Raw genomic sequence first — 23,470 nt, 5'->3', positions numbered from 1 at the left:
GAGGCAGTGGAAAATTCCCCTCAGTGCAGAATAAGCTATCCACAGGAACTGTGCACCTGGGGGAATTCGCTCCCATCTCAGGAGGTGATATTCACTGTGAATCTTGAAAAATACTTGCAATTTTAACAGATGGAACTAAGCAGGATGGGAGGTTGCAGTTTCCTAAAGAGTCACAGGACTGAGAAGTCCATGTGAGGCCTTCCCTTCACACCCTACACACAGACAGAAAATGCTCCCAGTCACCATCCCCACCTCCTTTGGTCTCCACTGCCACCTTCTCAGTACCTCCCTGTGGTCCGGCACTAGCTCAGCAGTGAGGGATATTGAGCCAGGGCAACTGCTTCAGGCAATGGTGGCCAGTGGAGGCCAGGGCATTACAAACTCAATGTCTGACAGGTGGAGCAAGTGTGCAGGCTGCAGGGAGGACCTCAGGGACAGTTGATGGTGCACTGAAAACTGTGCATTTTTTTTGTTGTTGTTTTTGGGTTTTGATGAGACTGGGTTTGAACTCAGGGCTTCACGCTTGCAAAGCAGGCACTCTACCACTTGAGCCACACATCCAATCCAATTTGCTCTGCTTATTTTGGAGAACTATTTGCCTGGATTGAACCATGATCCTCCCAATCTCAGCCTCCCAAGTAGCTAGGCTTACAAGTGTGAGCCACCAGAGTCCACAAGAATAGAAACTACTTTCTTAAAAAGACAGATGCTACTGAACACCAGTCCATTTTGTCAAATCTTCATTTCTTCCATTGTTCTTTCAAGAGCAACCAGAAACCTTAACTTTTTTTTAAAGAGAAAATTCCCAATTTTTAAAAGGGCAGATTCACTTTTAAAAACTGAGCTTTCAGGAGCCAGTCCCTCCAGCTGGGGTCCACGGTTTGGAACTGCTGCTGTAGACACCCAGTTCTCCCTCATGGAACTAAGGGCGTGACTAGAAGAAGAGAAGGACCATATCCAGTCTCTTTAAGGCTCTTTCCTGATTGCGCTTATCCTGACTTCCACAGCCTGGGAATGCTGTCACTGCTGCCATTCCCTGCCTGAAATTTGGAAATCTTTAGCCTGCCCAGGGCCCAGCTCTGACCTTATGTTCTCATTGGGTATCTTCCCATATCTCTTGATGGCCGAACACTCGTTCTTATGATTCAGCCAAGCATCTTTCTGGCAGGTACGGTCACAGTAATGCGCAAACTTGCACTGTCCACAGCGATGGAGTTTCTCCTGCCTCTTGAAGCAGGTGTGGCACACAAAGTTAATAAGGCTGGAAATAGAGGGAGAAAACATATGGTCAGAACTGTCTTAATCCATTTTTTCTTGCTAATAAAACATTAGCACAAACTGGGTGGGCTATGAAAGAAAGAGACTGATTGGGGCTCACAGTTCAGATGGAAGGGTGAGGCTTATATCTGATTATGGCCTTCTGGTAGAGTTCCAAGGTGGTGCAGAGCATCACATGACAAGAAACAGGAAGTGAGAATGTATGTGCATGAGTCTTGTCTCTCCCTCTTATTACAGAACCATCAGGATTTGATCATGGGGACTCTACCCTGATGACTTTGTTTAATCCTAATCATCTACCAAAGACCTCACCTCTAAACACCATAGTCAGATGCTTCCACCCTCTTCATACCTCACAGTGGGGATTAAATTTCACACAGGAAACCTTGGGCACACACTCAACCTACATCCAAACCATAGCAGAGGGCACAGTGGAAAGGAGACCATACTGGCCCTTGGGAAATCTGGGTTCCAGTACTGGCTCAGTGGGCTGGTCCTTACCATTCAAAACTTTGGTTCCTGCTTTTCAAAATAAGGGACACGAGCTTCCAAAGGGGTCATTTTAGCTATAATTATTCCTTTAGCAGAGACTGCTAAATGACTCTCATGTAGGAGACACTATTGTCTCCTCTTCATATAAGTCCTTCAGTTCATCTCAGCCAGTGTAAGTTCATCACCTCTGTAAAGCAGGCACTGGGACACCAGTGAGCAGCTTACCAAAAATGCAATTGAACATCACCATGCAGTATCCAGCACAGTGAAAGGGAAACACAGGGCATTCCTATAACACATGGGAGAAAACACAGAGGAACCTGGCAGTCACCTAGGCCAGGAAGTAGATTGAAATTCTTCATGGGCTCCCTGCCAAAAGCACTATAGTACTAGTAGTATGTCATGTGGCACATCCTTCTCATTGTTGAAATGTGAAGTCCCCTTCCCAAAAGAATAACAAATCACAAAACAGGTATGGCAGCATACACCTGTAATCCTATCACTTGGGAGGCTGAGGCAGGAGGATCACAAGTTTGATGCCATCCTAAGCTACATATCAAGACCATTCTCAAAAAACAAAAAAGAGAGAGAATGACAAATTATAACTGTCTTCAAAAGTGATGTGAAAAGAAACATGATAGCATGGTACACAGTATGAAGTCTACCCACCATGTCACCATTCTGTGTAACAGTAAGAATTATGAGGTTATTGGTGTCATCTGATGTACCCTCCCAGCTCAGAGAAAGGGTAGAAGTGGTGAGGAAAAATGCAGGCCTGTTAGAGGTGAGGGAGAGAGATGTAGGAAGATGAGGCCTCTTATCCCATGCTTCTGGCCACCCTGTGTTCCCATCATTAACAGAAAAGGGCATAGGCTACAGAGGAAACAAATCTAAGATAGCCTGACATCCAGCGTGAGTGACATCAGGTGGGATGCACAGCATCTCAGGCCCCCAGCTACTGAAGCAAAGAATTGAAGGACAATTTCAGCAACATGCAGGGAAGCCCTGAGCTCCCTCAGAAGAAATGAATACATAAACTCAGGTTGGAGTAGGCCATCTAAGCAGGGATCTCAAAAGTATAAGAATCACAGAATTCTAGAGCCAACAAGAAGAAACTTTCACAGAACCCCAAGTACAGAACTCCCTTGTGTGCATCCTTGATCATGAAATTTCTAATTCCCATGTGAAGAAGAGTCGTCTGCTTTTAAGAACTGTTAATAGCTGGGCATGGTGGTACATATCTATAAGCCTAGTCCTTGGGCAGCTGAGGCAGAAGGATCACAAGTTCAAGGCAGACTAGGCTACATAGTGAGGCCTTGTCTCAAAAACTGAAAGGGAAGCCGGGCACTGGTGGCTCACACCCGTAATCCTACCTACTTGGGAGGCAGAGATCAAGATTTCAGTTCAAGGCCAGCCGAGGCAAGTAGTTCATAGACCCTATCTCAAAAATACCCAACATAAAAAAGGACTGGTAGAGTGGCTCAAGTGATAGAGTGCCTGCCTAGCAAGTGTGAGGCCCTGAACCCCAGTGCCACCAAAAGAAATAAAAGCTGAAAGGGAAGAAAAGAGGGTTGGCAGGGGAGATAGGTACAGATCCAGCTGAGGGTACTATATGGGCTACTACTCCATGCTAGGATTGGGGCTTCCCAGAGTCCAGGCAGTTTTCAGCCTCTGGAGAACCAACTCAACACTGCTCTGTCCCCATCTCCTGCAAAGTGTAATTTGTTAAGAATCCCCAAGTACTGGAGGGTGTAGAAGGTCGGTGCTTATTTATAAGTTAGAGAAGGCTCAAGGTTATCCCCAAAATAATGTCTTCCTTACTCTCACACTTGTGTCCCCTAAGCTTCTCTAGTGAGACAGGAGGAATAGAGTTACCCCAGCATACTTGGAATTGCATGGAATCCATAGTCCATCGTAATGATGCCACAGATGGTGAGTCTGATTGAGAAGGTCATTCATCATGAATGCTCTAACAGAATAGAACACTGGCAGCAAACATGGGATCCTGACCACTTAGTGGAATCGCCAAACCCCTGGAGATGGGGAGTTATGAATCTCTCACATCTGTCTCAAGTCAGGAGTGCATTCTCTGGCAAGAATGTGAAGTTCACTAGCAGGGACTGGACTGCTAAAGAACACAAGTATATTAGACTCCAAGAGGCTCCAAATCTTATCTCCTAGCCACTCAAGGATGAGGACACTTTATAATTACAATATTCAAGGGGCTGGCATGATGGTTCACATTTGTTATCTCAGCACTCAGGAGGCTGAGGCAGGAGGATATTGAATTCAAGGAAACTTTGGATATATAGTGAAACTGTGTCTCAAAAAAAATGTTGTGGTGCCAAGAACAGAGAATAGTATCCAGATGCACTCCCATTTATTTACTGTATCTCAACAGTGTGCTTCCATTAGTTTCTTTCATTAAAAAACAACAAAAAAAACATTAGTTTGAAGTCAAATTACAAAGTCACTAGAACTGCCCAAGCTTTCTCAAAGGTGCTGAGCTAAGTCAGTTTCTCTCTAAATCAGTTTTTCTGATCAGCTTTCTGGAGATGCAATTGACATACATAGTTCATAAAACCCCACCTCCAAAATAACCAGAGCAAAATGGGCTAAAGGTGTGGCTCAAGCAGTAGAGAACATGTTAGCATGAGCAAGTTGTGCAAAGCCCTGGGTTCAATCCCTCGCATCAAAAGAAAAAAAGTATGTGTTAACTCTGTTATCATAACAAAATAGCCAAGATAATCAACTTAAAAAAGAGGAAAGGTTTATTTTAGGAGGTTTTATTTGTGGTCAGTTGGCCCATTGCTTTGGAACCTGTAGTGAGGGAGGACAACATGGCAACAGCACATGACAGAGGAAGCTGCTTACCTCATGGTGGCTGGGAAGCAAAGAGAGGAAGAGGAGGAACCAAGGTCCAACATCTCCTTCAAGGACATGCCCTCAGTAACCTAACTTCCTCCCACCAGGCCCTACTTCCTAATAGTGCCACAGGCTATAGACCAAGCCGTCAACACCTGGGCCTTTGGAAGACACACAAGATCTAACTCTAGTGTTCTGCCCTGGCCTCCAAAAGTTCAAATCCATCTCACAAAGCAAAACATTCAGTCCATCTCTGAGAGTATGTACTTTCATAGGCTCTGACAAACATATCTACCCAGAAAACCATCAAGATTGTGAACATACACATTACCTCCAAAAGTTACCTCATGACACTGAATTATTTAACAGGAAGTAAAGGCTTCACCTTTCTTCCTACCTGGCTGCTTTCAGTGTAGCATTCCAAACTGTCAAGTATAATACCCTCATTTTGACTTCCATTCTGACATCTTTTATGCTAGTATGCTAAGCTATGAGTAATCCGCAAATCTGACAGCCTGTCTTTGGTTGGGAAAGAAGTAGGAAGAATAGATATCCAGCTCTGGGATACCAGAACCCAGACCAGGAGTACAAATCTAAGGTAGAAAATAAAAGGAGGAGAGTTGCAAAAGTGTCTGGATATCCAACAGTTAGAAGCAAGCACAATTGTGCTGGCTGTCACTTTTCACTTACAACTCCTTGCCTGGTCTGTTCCAGGGGCACCCAGCAGAGAACCCCACACTAAGACTATTCTAATAGTGTATACCCAAATGATATGATTAGAACATTCTAGTATAATACTCTCATATTTTTATTCTTAAAAATAAATGCAAACTCCATAAATACACGGAAATTTGTACCTACTAAACAGAAATATTACAGCACACAGTTCTCACTCAGTTTCACAGTTTTAAATGTTAAATACTGGGGGCTGGGTGTATAGCTCAATGGCATGCTTAGTATGAGTAAGGCTCTGTGTTCAATTCCCAAAAAATTTTATTTTTTTTTTACTTTTTAAAAATAAAAATAAAATTTAAATATGAAGAAAAACTCTTAGTGCTCACCTGGAATAGCAGACGTTACAATCACTGCTTATTTCTAACCTACGTAAAATGTGGGAATAGTTAGCATCACAGGGATTGACAGCATGGACTGTGACCAGTTCAAACAATTCTGAACATTAAGAACTGACCTTGAAATAAGCCCAGGTAGCCACGTTGTGTTAGGATATGACTATATAAGTGAAAGTCTATCAAATTAACTTTCAGATAAAATACAATGTTCATTCAAGGATAACTGATTTTTAAATGGATAATTTGATTAGGAGGGAGAGATCAGGAGGACTGTGGTTTCAGGATAGCCCAGGCAAAAAGCTCGTAAAACACCATCTCAACAGAAAAGGCTCAACAGAATTGCTGGTACATGGTGATAGTTTTTTTTTTAAGAAGACTGACTTTTAGTTATTACTGTTTTCTGTTATTCTGTACAGACAATGCACTATTATTGCCTGCACTGGGGATGGACTCCTTGTTCTTCCCTGACCTGGTCCACACAATCTGTAGTTTATTGTGGCAGGTTTTTCCATCCTGACTCAAAAGGGAAGAATACAACTGGTCTAGCACTTGCCTCTAGGCTCCCACAAACTGAGCTAATTCACTTATAATAGGGCCCAATTATAGAATGAGCCATCTGCCATGAATTGTAGCTATCTTGTCTCCCTAAGAATAAATTCCAGTGGCACAGACCATGTGTCTTCAAAGTCACTAATAACCATTTTGACCAGAAAAAAGCTGCAGAGTCCTAAGGTTCTTCAATAAAGTCTTCACCCCAGGTGGAGTGACAGAGAGACATTTAAAATCATTTATATCAGTATTTATCAGGCCTTGAATCAATTCACTATCAGCTCAACAGTGTCTCATCAATCTTTTATCTCATGAAACTGTTTGTGTAAATGCTTCACTGTAAGAAACTTTTAATTACTTTTCACAAAAAGAAAATGTGATCAATTTGGAAAGATTTTTTTTTCTCATGGTGAGCTTATAGTGGGCTCCAAATGTAAACCACCAAATATTCCCTCCAGGTTCACCAATCTGTTTTATATTCCATTCTACAATTTTGCTCAGACCTAGAGGCAAATTTGAAAAGCTGATGAAATACAGGAAGCATTGTGAGTTCCCTCTTAATCTGGGTCTCTTTAGGTGTTGGCCAGCCTTTTCTCCATCCCCCTACCTGTTAAGGCTTAGCCACAAAACTAGGACTGGAAAGGAGGAAGATGCAGAATAAGGCTTCTCAAACTTTAGTGTGCACACACATCATCAGAGATCTCATTAATATTCAGGTTCTAATTCCAGATCTGCTGAGGGCCTGGGATTCTGACATTCCATCTGGGATTCTGCCCTTTCTATTCCCATGTGGTAGTGATGCTTCAGCTTTGAGTAGCAAAAATATAGAGATGTGAGAAAAACCTGAATCCTGCTTCTTCTAGTGGGGCATGCTGGGAAATGCCAGGTAGACAGGAAGGGGAAATTTAAAATTTTTTCTAAAATCCTAACCCTCTAGGCCCCATCTCCCCTCAGGTGGTAGGATGGATAATATTGAAGGTCAAATCTGCAGTCAGTCAGCGCTGGGTCAACAACTGACTCCAGTATCTACTGCCTGTATCACCTTGAACAAGTCCCCTAACTTCTCTGAGTCTTTGTTTCTTACGTAAAGATGGGAATCTCGCTGTCTACATCTTGATATCTTTTTGACTAATGACTATTGCTTTTGAATAAAGCATTCCTAATACAGGGAAGAAGAAAGTTGCAATGAAGTTCTGAAGTGACTTTAAGGGTTAAATTAAACCACATGTAAAGCAGCCAGCACACAGCCTGGCCCTGGGTACAGGCTCAGTAGACATCAGCCTCCTCTGCTTATCCCACCTGTCCCATGGGGAAGACACCCCAGGTGATCTCTGAGTTCTGCTCTCCTCCAGCACCTCTTGGGAGAAGAAGACAGTTGAGTACAAGAGAACCTGACAGAAATGCCTCCTTCCCATACTTCTGTTAGTATGGGAAAGTATCCAAGAGACACTAAATCCCCAAACCTCTTTTCAGATTCCAGCCTGTCCCAGCCAGGCTTAGTGGAGTGACCTTCAGTAAGCATTGTGTCTCCTACTTTCTATTCTATAGAACTTTGCATTTTCAAAGTGTATTTCTAACCACTCTGTTTTTTTTTTCTTTTTAATCTTTACCCAGCTCCTTAGAATAGTGGTGATCATTATTTTTACAGGGATATTATTCTTTTAAATCTCAGCTGCTGGCCACTGCTCCCAGCACACAGGGCAGAGCCCCACACAGCCCACTCACTTTACAGGCAGCCTGGAGTGCCCTGCTGAAGGGTCCCCACTCATCCTCCCTCTGAAGCCCTACCCTGGGTTCTGTCATCTGTCAGAGTCAAGAGGCCTGGAAGGGCAGCTGCTGTTCAGCTCCTTGTATGGAAGTAGTCAGTTACTGACAGATAAATGCAAAGACAAAGTGTCTGCATGGTGGACAGACAACCTTAAAAAAACACCACCAAAGAGGACTGAGCCATTACTTCTGTCTTTCCAGGCTGTTTAAAAACTCTTGTCTGACCTTATTAACAAAAATGTCAGTGCAAAATGTTATAGTACTAAATATTAAAACTAATTGTAAATTTTATTCTTTAAGTAAATTTATGATGTTCTCAAGCTGTTGAATACACATACACACATTTGTGAACTATGAATTTTCTAATTAGATTTTATATGCTATGTTTTTTACATAAATGATACTTGCTTAAACTTTCAAATGTCAGTGTTGTACTACAATTTTATTATAAGATGTCATATCACTAAATGAGCTTTGATTTAAAAATCAAATTAGCTTTAGGTGTATGTTATTTTTTAGAAAAGAAATGTTTTTGTTTAAAAAATAAAGATAAACTTGTATCTATCTTGTAAAAAATTAAAATAAAAACCTCTTAGCCTGCCAGGTCTCCCCTCAAAAATTGGCAAGAGGTATCTTAAAGAATATCCCATTCCTCAAGTACCCAGACAACTTTACCATATTTTAAATTCCTTTACTCATTCCTTCTTTCTTTTTTCATCCCTCCTTTCTTCCCACCTTCCTTCCTTTCACAAGTATTGATTGAGCGTCTATTATGTGCTTTGCATTGAGCTAGGTAGTAGAGGGCTTTAGAGATAAAGAAGAAGCAGACCCTGCCTTCTAGCAGTCACCAGACTGGGCTAAGACATAAGCACAAATTTTAAAAAGGTGAGGCCTGAAGTCCACAACTGCTGACAACTTGCTATAAGGTTCAAGGAAGGGACACCTCAGCGTACTTCCACTGAGCTGTGGGAAGTGAGGAAAGAAAGGTGATCGATCAGCTAAGAGGTAAAGAGGTATTGTTCTGACCCCATAAAGATTGGCTGAGTTTGTACTCAGAGAAAGTCAAGGTCTTCCAGGAAGAAGCACTGACATGAGTCAAAGGTTGGAAGTGGGGAGTACAGACATGTATAGGAGACAGGAGATGCTGTCGAGATCATAGACTGTACCACAATGGGAAATGATGTTGGAAAGATGACCAGCCTGTGGAGGATCTGGGATGCTTTCTCAGTAGTGTGTCCTTACCCTGAAGGCAAAGGAGGGCCACTGACGTTTGCATTTGCTGATAGGAGCAACACATCAGGGCTGATAAGAAGCTTACTGTTTTCCCCATGACATCTGCCTAATTCAATTTTTCAAAGGCCCATGTCAACCCTTGAGGAGCATGGCTATACTCATGGCATAAGTTAGGTGGCACAGCTTCCTTCTTCATTCTCAAGACTGCCTTTTTAGTATGCTTGTTTGTAGAGACAGGGTCTCGCTATGTAAACCAGGCTAGCCTTGAACTCACTATCCTCCTGCCTCAGCCTCACAAGTGCTGGGATCACAGATGTGCACCACATGCCCAGCCGCTTACTTATTTCTAACATTGCTTTTCATTAAAACACCAACTCTCAAGATTTTCTCTGGTACAACTCCCATGACAAGGTGCACATACACCCTCACCTTCCCCAGCTATGTCTATACCCCTCATCCCAAGTTCAAGTCACATCCTCAGATGTTACCTCATTATGGAGGCAACTTCCCATTTGGTATGATCCACATTTGAAAGGCAATTATTGCTGGGCAGGATGGCAAGCACATGAGATCCCAACACAATGAAGGCTGAAGCAGGAGGATCAGGAACGTGAGGCCAATCTGGGCCACATAGTGAGACCCCAGAGAAAAAGGGGGGAAAAGAAATAAAGAGAAAAGCAAAAGAAAGAAAAGCAGAAAGGCAATTACTTCCAAACTTCTGAATTTGAGGATTACTTAGTAAAATTTAGCCATACAGCTCATCACAAGTTGTGGGGCACATCAGCATGTGCAGCCTCCACAGCTAATAGCACCAAATTAAAGACATAATTCTAAATCTACTGTGGTTATTATGGCTATCCTTAACAAGTGAAACATCAAAGGTGGTAACCTGAATAACAAACACTTATTCATTCATTTTCTGAACTAATTGCTCAGAAATTTTTCTAAGCTCTTTATTAAATTATTGCCATTTATAGCACCATTTGTCCTCTACCACCCACTCACCAGCTGTGGTCAGATTAAAGGCCACATGTGTGTTCGTTCATATGCCAGGGCTAATCCTGGCTTTCCCACAGGATCACATAGAATTACACCAGATACAAGCCCAGCTGTCCCCACTGGGCCTACAGAAGCTCATAACTGGTTCAACTTTCAAAAACAGCCTAGCTGGCACGCATTTCCTTAAAAGTACTCAACTTTTCCTCATGCACCCCTCCATCTTTTTCCCTGCACACATACATACGCAGGACCTCCTGGACACTTACAACGCCTTAACCAGACTCATTTAGAAACTGACCGAGTTTTTATTTAAAGAACTTAAAGGCAGCAGGGGGTGGGGAAAGGTATAGCTCAGTGGTAGAGCATTTATCTAGCAAGGACAAGATTCTGGTCCCCAGCACAGAAAGAAAAAAAAAAAAGGAACTTAAAAGAAAAATTCAGTGCTCGCTTCGGCAGCACATATACTAAAATTGGAATGATACAGAGAAGATTAGCATGGCCCCTGCGCAAGGATGACACGCAAATTCGTGAAGCGTTCCATATTTTTCATCATCAATAGCTATAGCAAGGTAGCAGGATATAAAATCAACATAGAAAAATCATTAGCATTTCTATACACTAACAATGAGCAAACGGAAAAAGAATGTATGAAAACAATTCCATTTACAATAGCCTCAAAAAAAATCAAATACCTAGGTGTAAACCTAACAAAAGATGTGAAAGACCTCTACAAGGAAAACTATACACTTCTGAAGAAAGAGATTGAGGAAGACTATAGAAAGTGGAGAGATCTCCCATGCTCATGGATTGGTAGAATCAACATAGTAAAAATGTCTATACTCCCAAAAGTAATCTACATGTTTAATGCAATTCCCATCAAAATTCCAATGACATTCATTAAAGAGATTGAAAAATCTACCGTTAAATTTATGTGGAAACACAAGAGGCCACGAATAGCCAAGGCAATACTCAGTCAAAAGAACAATGCAGGAGGTATCACAATACCTGACTTCAAACTATATTACAAAGCAATAATAATAAAAACAGCATGGTACTGGCACAAAAACAGACATGAAGACCAGTGGAACAGAATAGAGGATCCAGATATGAAGCCACACAACTATAAGCAACTTATCTTTGACAAAGGAGCTAAAAATATACGATGGAGAAATAGCAGCCTCTTCAACAAAAACTGCTGGGAAAACTGGTTAGCAGTCTGCAAAAAACTGAAACTAGATCCATGTATATCACCCTATACCAAGATTAACTCAAAATGGATCAAGGATCTGAATATCAGACCCCAAACTCTTAAGTTGATACAAGAAAGAGTAGGAAATACTCTGGAGTTAGTAGGTATAGGTAAGAACTTTCTCAATGAAACCCCAGCAGCACAGCAACTAAGAGATAGCATAGATAAATGGGACCTCATAAAACTAAAAAGCTTCTGTTCATCAAAAGAAATGGTCTCTAAACTGAAGAGAACACCCACAGAGTGGGAGAAAATATTTGCCAACTATACATCAGACAAAGGACTGATAACCAGAATATACAGGGAACTTAAAAAACTAAATTCTCCCAAAACTAATGAACCAATAAAGAAATGGGCATGTGAACTAAACAGAACTTTCTCAAAAGAAGAAATTCAAATGGCCAGAAAACACATGAAAAAATGCTCACCATCTCTAGCAATAAAGGAAATGCAAATTAAAACCACACTAAGATTCCACCTCACCCCTGTTAGAATAGCCATCATCAGCAACACCACCAACAACAGGTGTTGGTGAGGATGCGGGGAAAAAGGAACCCTCTTACACTGTTGGTGGGAATGTAGACTAGTACAACCACTCTGGAAAAAAATTTGGAGGCTACTTAAAAAGCTGGACATCGATCTACCATTTGATCCAGCAATACCACTCTTGGGGATATACCCAAAAGACTGTTACTCCAGAGGCACCTGCACATCCATGTTTATTGCGGCACTATTCACAATAGCCAAGTTATGGAAACAGCCAAGATGCCCCAGCACTGACGAATGGATTAAGAAAATGTGGTATCTATACACAATGGAATTTTATGCAGCCATGAAGAAGAACGAAATGTTATCATTCGCTGGTAAATGGATGGAATTGGAGAACATCATTCTGAGTGAGGTTAGCCTGGCTCAAAAGACCAAAAATCGTATGTTCTCCCTCATATGTGGACATTAGATCAAGGTCAAACACAACAAGGGGATTGGACTTTGAGCACATGATAAAAGCGAGAGCACACAAGGGAGGGGTGAGGATAGGTAAGACACCTAAAAAACTAGCTAGCATTTGTTGCCCTTAATGCAGAGAAACTAAAGCAGATACCTTAAAGCAACTGAGGCCAATAGGAAAAGGAGACCAGGAACTAGAGAAAAGGTTAGATTAAAAATAATTAACCTAGAAGGTAACACCCACGCACAGGAAATCAATGTGAGTCAATGCCCTGTATAGCTATCCTTATCTCAACCAGCAAAACCCCTTGTTCCTTCCTATTATGGCTTATACTCTCTCTACAACAAAATTAGAGATAAGGGCAAAATAGTTTCTGCTGGGTATTGAGGGGGGGAGCGGGAGGGGGTGGAGTGGGTGGTAAGGGAGGGGGTGGGGGCAGGGGGGAGAAATAAACCAAGCCTTGTATGCACATATGAATAATAAAAGAAAAATGAAAAAAAAAAAGAAAAATTCAATAGCTGTTCTTGCCTCTTCTTAATATATTTTGTGATGAATTGGATTAATCTAGAAAATTCATATTATTGGCTGTGGTAGGATATGGTGACCTACAAAATATGACCATGTCCTAATCCCTAGAACCTGGGAATGTGTCACCTTACATGGCAAAAGGGACTTTACAGGTATAATTAGGATGAAGGGACTTGAAGTAGGGACAGCATCCTGAGTCTTCGAGGTTGGCCTAATGTAATTACAAGGTCATACAAAGGAAGCAGAAGGTCATAGGCAGTGAAGAAGCTGCACTACTGGCTTTAAAGATACAGGGGGTGGAGGAGCATAACCTTAGTGCTGTAATCCCAGCACTAAGGAGGCTGAGGCAGGGGGATTGAGAATTCAAGACCAGCTCTGATCCCTAGGGCTTTCTTTCCTTGTCATTTAACCTGAAATAAGACTCTATAACTTATATTCAAGGTGCCTGGTCCTAATCTTTCTATTTAAAAAAAAAGTTCAGAACCTTCTTTTCTTCAAAAGATAGTTCATTATTTGTAGATGGCTATTAGAAGAGATTTCGAACATTACTGTATGACATGCTTCAAATTCTTTCACCTCAATTCTGAACCATTCCAGTTTGTCATATAGTTACTAGGTATGGACAATGTTTGAAAGTAATGATAATGAGGGCTGGTGGAGTGACTCAAGTGGTTGAGCATCTGTGTAGCAAGCATGAGGCCCTGAGTTCAAACCCCAGTACTCCAAAAAAAAAGTAATGATAATGATATTGGAGATGATGATGGTGGTGACGGTGATGATATAATTGCATTCATACTGCCATAAATTATCCTCCATGGATTTTAATCTATGGATCAACTGAGTTATCTAACTGATTGACTTTAAAGTTTGGAAAAGATGAAGGTTCTGCTTTAAGGGTCTGAAAGAGTCCTTTTAGAACTCTATCCTAAAAGCCTAAGTCATTCTTTTCTTCCCCCCCTGCGGTACTGGGGTTTGAACCCAGGGCCTACACCATGAGCCACTCCAGCAGCCCTTTTTTATGATGGGTTTTTTGAAATATGGTCTAGAGAATGATTTGCCCCAGCTGACTTTGAACCTCGATCCTCCTGATCTCTGCCTCCTGAGTAGCTAGGATTACAGGGGTGAGCCACCAGCGCCCAGTTCTGAGTCATTCTTGAAGATAAAATTATTTATCTTCTTATTATACTTGACACAAAATGAATCAAATAAGCTAAACATGAAAAATTAATTAATACAATGCCAATAAAATAAAAATAAAGAAATGAAAAGGAAGCTGGGGCTGGGGCATGGCTAAAATGGTGGAGCACTTGCCTAGCATGCTGTTCCAGGCTCTAGGTTCAATCCCCAGGAAAGAAAGAGAGAAAAGGAAGGGAGAAAAGGAAGGCGGGAGGTATGGAGGGAGGGAGGAAAAGCAGCTTAAAAATATCCCTTTAAAAGGTACACAACAAGAAAAATGTGCTCCTTTTAGAATATCTTAAGATAAAATATACAGAAAATTAAAGAACAACAAAAGTAGTAAGAGTCAAAATCAAAACAAAAATGATAGAAAAATTTAAAAAATGATACAAAATAATTCAAACTATTTGGATCAGTACATAAAGGAGTAATAAACCAAAGAGTTGAGTGTATACAAATACTCCTCAATTTATGGTGGAAACTTGTCCCAATAAATTCATCATAAGTTGGAAATATCATAAATCAAAAATGCATTTAATACACCTCACCTACCTAATGTCATAGCTCAGCAGAACGGTATACTACAGAGTATCTGTGGTTTACCCTGCTGGTCACATAGCTGACGAGACTCTCTGCTTCAGCCCAGCATCTTGACAGAGTATTGTATGCATGTCACTAACCCAGGAAAAGATCAACATTCAAAATGTGAAGTATGGTTTCTACTGAATACAGATCACTTGCATACCACTGTAGTTGAAAAATCATAAGTTGGGACCATCTATACTTTAAAATTGCAGTCAACATGTGAATAAACGATTAAAAAAAGAAAAAAAATGAATGAATGAATAAATAAATATTAAATTAAAAATAAATAAAATTGCAGTCAAGCCAGGTGCCAGTGGTTCACACCAGTAATCCTAGCTACTCAAGAGGCAGAGATTAGAAGGATCAAGGTTTGAAGCCAGCCCGGGCAATAGATCAAGAGACCCTATATCAAAAATACCCAACACAAAAACAGGACTGGTAAAGTGGCTCAAGTGGTAGAGTGCCTGCCTACCACTGAGGCAGGAGTCCCTGAGTTCAACCCTTGTACTGCAAAAAAAAACCACCCGAAGTCATCTAAAGAAAACAGGAGGCTGAGGGTATAGCTCAATGACAGAGTGCTGCCTACCATGTGTGAAGCTCCAGGTTCTATCCCCAGCACTACACACACAAACACACATCACCCAAATAATAAAAGAATAAATGTTAATAACTAATCAACATGAAGACTTTTATTTCTCCAATAATAAATAACTAAATCAGATTTTACAGATTAAGTTGGAAAATATGAAAGATGACAAATAACTTTCTGTGTTAGCCAGAATTAGGATGGGGAGGCAAACGCAACATTTGTAGTGAAGAAAAGTATGACTTCCTTTGGTGAAGTGATTTGGAACTTTGTATCAAAAGGCTTAAAAATGTCTTTTAAACTGGACATGGTGGCACATGCCTATAATCCCACTATTCAGGAAGGAAGAAGGATTGTGAGTTCAAGGTCAGCCTGAGCTACATGGCAAGTTCAAGGTCAACCTGGCCTACATATTAAAATTTTGTCTCAAAATAAACAAATAAAACCTCTAAAAATATACTTTTGAATCTGAAAGGAGTTTATCTTTAGTAAATAATCAGAGAGGGCTGCAGTATAGCTCAAGTTGTAGAGTGCATGATTAGCATGTGGAAGGCCCTGAGTTCAAACCCCAGTTCTGCCAAAAAAAAAAAAAAAGGGAAGGTAATATTTACATTAGACAACTGGAAGGATATACTCCAAAAGTCAATCATTGGTTTTTTTTCAAACCATAAGATTTTAGAGAGTTTTTTCTTCCTTTTTCTATAATTATAAACTTTCTAAAATGCTGAAAAAAATAGCAACAACAACAAACTCAGTATCATGAGTTCCCAGTTTGCCCACCTTTTGCAGAAGTAAATGAGATCATGTTGGCTAAGGTATTGTGGATTTCCATTCACTGTCCTCCCCAAAACTGGAGCCCTCAGAGTGGAGAGGTGAAGATGTTTTTACTAGCTCATTCCTTACTGTGTGTTTAAAAAAAAAAAATGCAACTTCTTGGTAAGATGACCTCACCTCACTACCTTCACTCCTCTCTGGCACTAAGCAGAGACACCCAAGAGGGGTAGCAAATAGACTTCATTTGAAATGCCAGTTCCAACTGATCCATAATGGCAGCCTGTAGCACCCTGCTGGAAAAGATTCTAATGCTAAGTTGGAGTTCAGGAGAAAGATGTGTTTAACTATTAGTCATGTTTCCAGGGACCATCATGACCCAAGTCTATGTATTTGCTGTGCCTGAAAGGATTTTCTCAGCTTCATTCTTGCTCTCTTACCTTGTTTTTCCAACCAGCAAAGCTAAAGAGATCCTAACCAGACTAAGAACTATAATAAGAGCCTGGACTATTTCTGTAAATATTAAGCTAAGCCTATTCAAGCAAAGGCACAATTCAGACTTACACAGCTACATTTCACTGTATTTGAATATCCATACATTAATGATCCAGCAATTCCAGGTAGTATATACACCTGTGTATCTGATTGATCTCCAAGAGATAGACAAAATTTTCATAGCAACCATTCACAGGAGAATGAAAAATAAATTGTAACACACAAATACATAACTTATTTATATTAGTACTTACAAAAAACAATTAGGATGAATAATAAAATAAACTTCAGTAATAAAAATTTGGCATACATATATTACAGTACCTATGTTTATAAATGACTATAAATATGTACCTATGTGTTTAAAAAAACTTAGGAAAAAGACAGTAGGATATATAACACAAAACTTAATAAAAGGTGAAAGATTTATACAATCTGAAAAGAAACTACAGTATAATACAGAACTTAGGATAGCAGTTACAATTGGGGTTGGAATGGGACAGGATAGAGAAAGAAAGAGAAGATGTAATACTGGAATCTTCTAGTTAGGTTGGATAGTGGCTTCATGGGTGTGCATTTATTGCTATGCTTCACTATATATTATATATTAGAATATATGTTATCCATATGATTTATGTTATCTATATTATATATTGAAGTATTATGCTAATGGATACAATATACTACACATATTATTTGAAATAATTAATTTTCATTTCATGCAATGTTGACTAAAAATGAAATCTTCCTCTTGTTTGTGTTGGAAGAGTAGGGCAGAAAGCCTGTCTTGCCATAATGTGGAATAGAATGCACCTCTTAACACCCACAGAGTGGGAGAAAATATTTGCCAACTATACATCAGACAAAGGACTGATAACCAGAATACTTAAAAAACTAAATTCTCCCAAAATTAATGAACCAATAAAGAAATGGGCAAGTGAACTAAACAGAACTTTCTCAAAAGAAGAAATTCAAATGGCCAAAAAACACATGAAAAAATGCTCACCATCTCTAGCAATAAAGGAAATGCAAATTAAAACCACACTAAGATTCCACCTCACCCCTGTTAGAATAGCCATCATTAGCAACACCACCAACAACAGGTGTTGGCGAGGATGCGGGGGAAAAAGGAACCCTCTTACACTGTTGGTGGGAATGTAGACTAGTACAACCACTCTGGAAAAAAACTTGGAGGCTACTTAAAAAGCTGGACATTGATCTACCATATGATCCAGCAATACCACTCTTGGGGATCTACCCAAAAGACTGTGACACAGGTTACTCCAGAGGCACCTGCACACCCATGTTTATTGCGGCACTATTCACAATAGCCAAGTTATGGAAACAGCCAAGATGCCCCACCACTGATGAATGGATTAAGAAAATGTGGTATCTATACACAATGGAATTTTATGCAGCCATGAAGAAGAACGAAATGTTATCATTCGCTGGTAAATGGATGGAATTGGAGAACATCATTCTGAGTGAGGTTAGCCTGGCCCAAAGACCAAAAATCATATGTTCTCCCTCATATGTGGACATTAGATCAAGGGCAAACACAACAAGGGGATTGGACTTTGAGCACATGATAAAAGCGAGAGCACACAAGGGAGGTGTGAGGATAGGTAAGACACCTAAAAAACTAGCTAGCATTTGTTGCCCTTAAAGCAGAGAAACTAAAGCAGATACCTTAAAGCAACTGAGGCCAATAGGAGAAGGGGACCAGGAACTAGAGAAAAGGTTAGTTCGAGAAGAATTAACTTAGAAGGTAACACCCATGCACAGGAAATCAATGTGAGTCAACTCCCTGTATAGCTATCCTTATCTCAACCAGCAAAACCCCTTGTTCCTTCCTATTATTGCTTATACTCTCTCTACAACAAAATTAGAGATAAGGGCAAAATAGTTTCTGCTGGGTATTGAGGGGGGGAGCGGGAGGGAGTGGAGTGGGTGGTAAGGGAGGGGGTGGGGGAAGGGGGGAGAAATGAACCAAGCCTTGTATGCACATATGAATAATAAAAGAAAAATGAAAAAAAAAAAGTTTCTCACTGGCAATGATGATACAATTTTGGAAAAGTCTCAAAATTTCTTTAATCTCATCTGTAAAATGACAGGTCACATAGATTTGTTATTATTAAATGAGTTAAACCCATAAAAAAAAAAAGAAGAAGAATTAACCTAGAAGGTAACACCCACGCACAGGAAATCAATGTGAGTCAATGCCCTGTATAGCTATCCTTATCTCAACCAGCAAAAACCCTTGTCCCTTCCTGTTATTGCTTATACTCTCTCTACAACAAAATTAGAAATAAGGGCAAAATAGTTTCTGCTGGGTATTGGGGAGGGGGGGAGAGGGAGGGGGTGGAGTGGGTGGTAAGGGAGGGGGTGGGGGCAGGGGGGAGAAATGAACCAAGCCTTGTATGCACATATGAATAATAAAAGAAAAAGGAAAAAAAATAGAATGCACCTCTTTTATATAATGACTTTTGTGGGTGACTCAGTCCTACCTTCCCCAGTCAAGTTTCTCATCTATAGTGGCTGAGCCTCAGCAGGAGCCTACAATAGGTAAATTTTCCTTTGATGCCTCTCTGGGTTCGCAGGTATAGTGTGCCCCCCAAAAAGAACAGCCCCCACATGTGTGCAGGACAAGTTTGAATGATGTACTTTTAAAACTCTCCTTTAGAACTTTTTCAATTTTGTGTGTGTGTGTGTGTGTGTGTGTGTGTGTGAGAGAGAGAGAGAGAGAGAGAGAGAGAGAGAGAGAGAGAAAGAGAGAGAGAGAGATGCTGGGATCGAACTCAGCATCACAGGCACCATGCCTGCTAAGCGTGCACTCTTCCACTGACCTACACCCCCAAACCCTTTTTAAGTCATTTTAAAGATCATTTACCCCAATCATCCTTATTTGTATTACTCTTGTAATAATAATATAATATTTTTCTGCCATGTGCATTAAGGTTTTTTTTATAGCTGTTACTTTAAATGTATGACACATTATATATAATAACAAAAACATGGAAACAATCTAAATGTCTACTCATCAGCAAATAGTAGGTGAACATGCAGTCCTTAAATACTGTGGCCATGACAAGTATATAACTGCACAGAAGATACCTAAATTATTAAATGAAGGAACACACTAGTTTAAATAGTAAGATTCCAACTCTGTAGTACAAATGAAAGCTATGCTTTAAAACAGGCTAGAAGGAAACAGTCAACATGATAAGAGGGGTTATCTTTGTGTGGTGATGTATTTTTTTTCTTTCTAAATTTTCTAAAATAAGAATGTTTTCCTGGGAAAACCTCTCAGCTCCAAACAGTCTTGAGAAAGAAACTAGCTAGACTGGCTTTAGAGAATCTTAGGCACCAAATGGAGATGTTCTTTTAAAGTCAGATGACAACTAAATGACAAAACCAAGATCAGTGTCTGCCATCCATGTGTTTCTGACTTTTTGTGTTTTGATTCTGGCCCCAACTGACTCCTTGCCTACCCTCAGCCCACCCCAGCACACATACAAATAAATTAAAGAAACAAGATGAGCTTATTATATTAATATTACTGTGGCTCAGTCACCTGGTATTCCTTGAATGGTAGTAAATCATACTCCCTGGTTCACTGCCTTTTCCCTTGAAGGTCTTGGCAGGCAGGAAGAAAAGACAATTTGAACACTAACCAAGTTATCTCTGAAAAAGTAGCACTCACTCCCAGGATAGCTGGTACAGCAAGCCAATCACAGAGCCTCAATTATCAGAGATCATCTTAATTCAAATCACATAAATGTCAAGCAGGTCACTCCAACCAAAAGCTCAGAAAATAATTAGTTTAATGTCATCATTATGTAGGTGTTTTAAAAATAAAGATTCAGTACTATTTTAAAATTTGGGTAGTCCAGTGGAAACATGGTTGTAAGGAAACAGGCATGTAAATTTAATAGCACCTATTAGAACCGAAAATGGCACACCTTATGCCCCAGTGATTCCTCTTCTGGTCACATACCCTACAGAATAATCACACCTGTGGACATGTGGACACAGGCAAGTGTTTTGACTGCAGAAATGTTAGATTTTGTTTAACTTGGAAACCACCAAATGTTTCTCAAATAGATAAGTAAAATGTCATATATTAATAGGGTAGAATATTTACAGCAGTTAAAATTGGGATCTATATGGTTTATAGATCAACATGGATGGCTTAACATGTAGTTAAAAGAAAGATCTTTGAGGGTTTAAAATAACTATTCTATTCTGCCAGAGGTGGGGGGGATGTGGCCCAAATAATGTATACACATGTAAGTAAATGTAAAAACAATAAAATAAAATTTAAAGATAAATAAATAAAATATTTATAGACTTGTTCTTATAAGGATAGACATCAAAACATGTTGTTTAGGGAAAAGATCAAGTTTTAAAATGATATCTGAAGTAGTATGCCATTTCTATAAAAAGAAAAAATATACAAACTATAGTTGGCCAATTTGGTAAGTGCAGATAAATGTATGCACAATACAGAGCACATCACATGATGATTTTAGGGAGCAGGGACTAGGATTGGATGAGATTCTAGTTTTTGAAAGGTAAATGGATACTTGTCTTACCTGTATTTCTACAATAAATTTCTTAAAGTCTCAACAACTACTTTATCACCTAATACATAGGTTTTTAGCTTCTTTTTTTCTTTTTTTTGGTGATACTGGGGTTTGAACTCAGGGCCTCATGCTTGCTAGGCAGGCTCTCTACCACTTGATCCACTCTGCCAGACTTTAGCTTCTTCTATATGTCAAAAGAAGCTAAAAAGAGTTCTCTGTAAGAAAACATTTCCCAGCACCATACCCACCTTTCAACCCTCTAGCCACCCTCTCACCAGCATCAGGAGAAAATGCCCCAAAGTCCTTATTCACCTTTTTAACCCTTCTAGTGACCATAGCATATCATTGGAACTGACTCCTTGCAGAAAAAAAATTATGCCGGCAAACAGTCATCAGAAATGCCACTCTGTTAAAAATCCTATGACTTTATCCCTTCCCCTGGGGATTTTGAGAGCAAGTATTTGAGAGTTTGGCACCAGTCAAACCAACAAGGGAGAAAAGGCAACTCCCCAGTTTCCTACCTGTCAAAAACCACTGCAGAATAAGCCCGCTCAGCAAAGATGACATCGGCAGCCCAGAACTCCTTTGTGGCCTTCAGACCCCTGCCTTTGCCCTCAGAAGTGAAGACCTCCACATTCTCCATGCCTCCAATTGTCATCTCAGAGCCTGTCAGGCCAGCACAGTGGACGTCTCACACTGAGCCAAGCCTCTTGTTGTTGCTGCTACTTAGCACCTTCAGCATCCCAAAGAGCAGGACTATAAATGGACAGGCCACTTCCCCTTCCCTAACCCCTCTCAGCCACTGGGCCCTCACCTCCCCCTCTGCCACTCATCCTGGGACAGCCAAGAGAAAAGTGACCTGGCAAAGCTTTCATTCATCACTCAGCAAAGCTGATGGGGCAGAAAAATGACCGTGTGCTAGTGTAGTCCTGGGATGGGGATGGGGAGTTCTGACAAATTTTGAAAAGTTTCTTTGCAAGGAGAAACTATCTGCATGTGCTACATTCTGGACTGCAGCCTCTTCAGCTGGAGTTGGAATAGGGAGCACTTGGTCAGTAGGGTATTTTTAGCAGCCAGATGCCTCTGTCAATCAAAAGTAGATTGCTGGAATAGTCCAAGAAAGGAGGCAAGGTGATATTTGCTGTTCTGGGACCCTTCAGCTGTCAGGCTTGCACTTTCTCAAGTGAGTTGGGCCCCTTCCCCCAACACCCTGTCTCTCCCCAGTAGGGGTACTGTTGGCAGGAAGCAGCAGAAACAGAACTGAGCCCTTTGGTATGTACATAGCTGAACTGTGCAGGCTCCAAAAGGTATCCCTCCACTCCCTGCCCTGAGGCAGGGGAGTAAGAGCATTGCTAGTGCTAGTGGTTCCAAAGTGCTGGATGCAGGCTGAATACAGTAGAGTCAGGCTTTGAAAGCAACCACTCCTAGTCTTTCTATCATATTTTCCTTAAACATATGTCTGCTGCCAGGAAAATACCAACATGTTTTTTTCCTTCTTCATACCCAGGAGTGAGGACTTTGAAGGGACAAGTCTAAAATCCCCACTGATTGAAATGCCGCTCTTCTTGACCATCAGGTAGATCCCCCTAAGGTTGGTTAAAAAAAAAAAAAAAAAAAACACCTACAGATCTGGAGCTAGCATTTATCTTCCATGTAATACTTTTAATTTCATGATACATCTTGGTACATTTGAATGTATCCCCCAAAGTTCATGTGTGGAAAACTTAATCCTCAAAGCCACAATATTGAGAGGTGTGACATTGAAAAGGTAATTAGCTCATGAGGGCTCCACCCTCAGCATGGATTAATGCTATTGTTAAGGAAGTGGTTTGGTTATTTTGGGAGTAGATTCCTGGTAAAGGATGAATTTGTTTCTCTCTCTTTTTTTATCCATGTGATACCTTCCACCATTTTGTGATGCAGCAAGAAGTCACCAGATGCAGCCCTTCAACCTTCGACTCCAGAACCATAAACCAATAAATTTTTGAGAGCCCCTGTGTCTTGGATCTTTGTGAGTGTAATAGTTCACAGCACTGATTTCTAAGTCAAATAGATCTGAGTTTGAATTCTGAGTCTACTACCACCACCTTGAGATGAAACTATAAACAAGGGTGATAATTTCTACCTCACTGAATTGTTGTGAGGGTTAAAGAGGTAATGTGTATAAGAACATAGCACCACACTTGGCACTTCATGAAATACTCATTAAGTAATGGCTGTCTTATTTTACTTATTCTGTCATATTATCTACTGCAAATTATCAAAATATGTGTCTTCAACCAAATTGTACCT

General features: G+C 40.4%; 1 protein-coding gene, 1 long non-coding RNA gene and 1 other non-coding gene across 4 annotated transcripts in view; 2 read left to right on the top strand and 1 right to left on the bottom strand.

Annotated features, from left to right (window-relative positions):
• The window catches only part of Smyd1 (SET and MYND domain containing 1), a 44,459-nt gene extending 22,521 nt beyond the window's left edge, over positions 1 to 21,938 (bottom strand). Inside the window, exons 1-2 of one of the 2 annotated variants that reach the window (XM_020185808.2) lie at positions 21,700 to 21,938; positions 1,085 to 1,261 (exon numbers count right to left, since the gene is read on the bottom strand). In XM_020185808.2, coding sequence (XP_020041397.1) covers positions 1,085 to 1,261; positions 21,700 to 21,836 — 314 coding nt within the window. In that variant the 5' untranslated portion in view covers positions 21,837 to 21,938. The remainder of the gene's footprint in view (positions 1 to 1,084; positions 1,262 to 21,699) is intronic. The other variant, XM_020185817.2, reaches the window with a different exon arrangement.
• Positions 10,694 to 10,800, top strand: LOC141415148 (U6 spliceosomal RNA). The gene has a single exon (XR_012440162.1). It is a non-coding gene; the product is annotated as a U6 spliceosomal RNA (small nuclear RNA).
• Positions 21,939 to 22,285: 347 nt separating the features above from the next.
• Positions 22,286 to 23,173, top strand: LOC109700495 (uncharacterized). The gene is made up of 3 exons (XR_012440081.1): positions 22,286 to 22,361; positions 22,686 to 22,769; positions 23,102 to 23,173. It is a non-coding gene; the product is annotated as an uncharacterized lncRNA (long non-coding RNA).
• The last annotated feature ends 297 nt before the right edge of the window (positions 23,174 to 23,470 follow it).

This window comes from Castor canadensis, chromosome 12, assembly GCF_047511655.1.
Source record: "Castor canadensis chromosome 12, mCasCan1.hap1v2, whole genome shotgun sequence".
Lineage (NCBI taxonomy): Eukaryota > Metazoa > Chordata > Mammalia > Rodentia > Castoridae > Castor > Castor canadensis.
The sequence above is the reverse complement of the archived record's forward strand: the minus strand, read 5'-3'. Positions and strand labels throughout refer to the sequence as shown.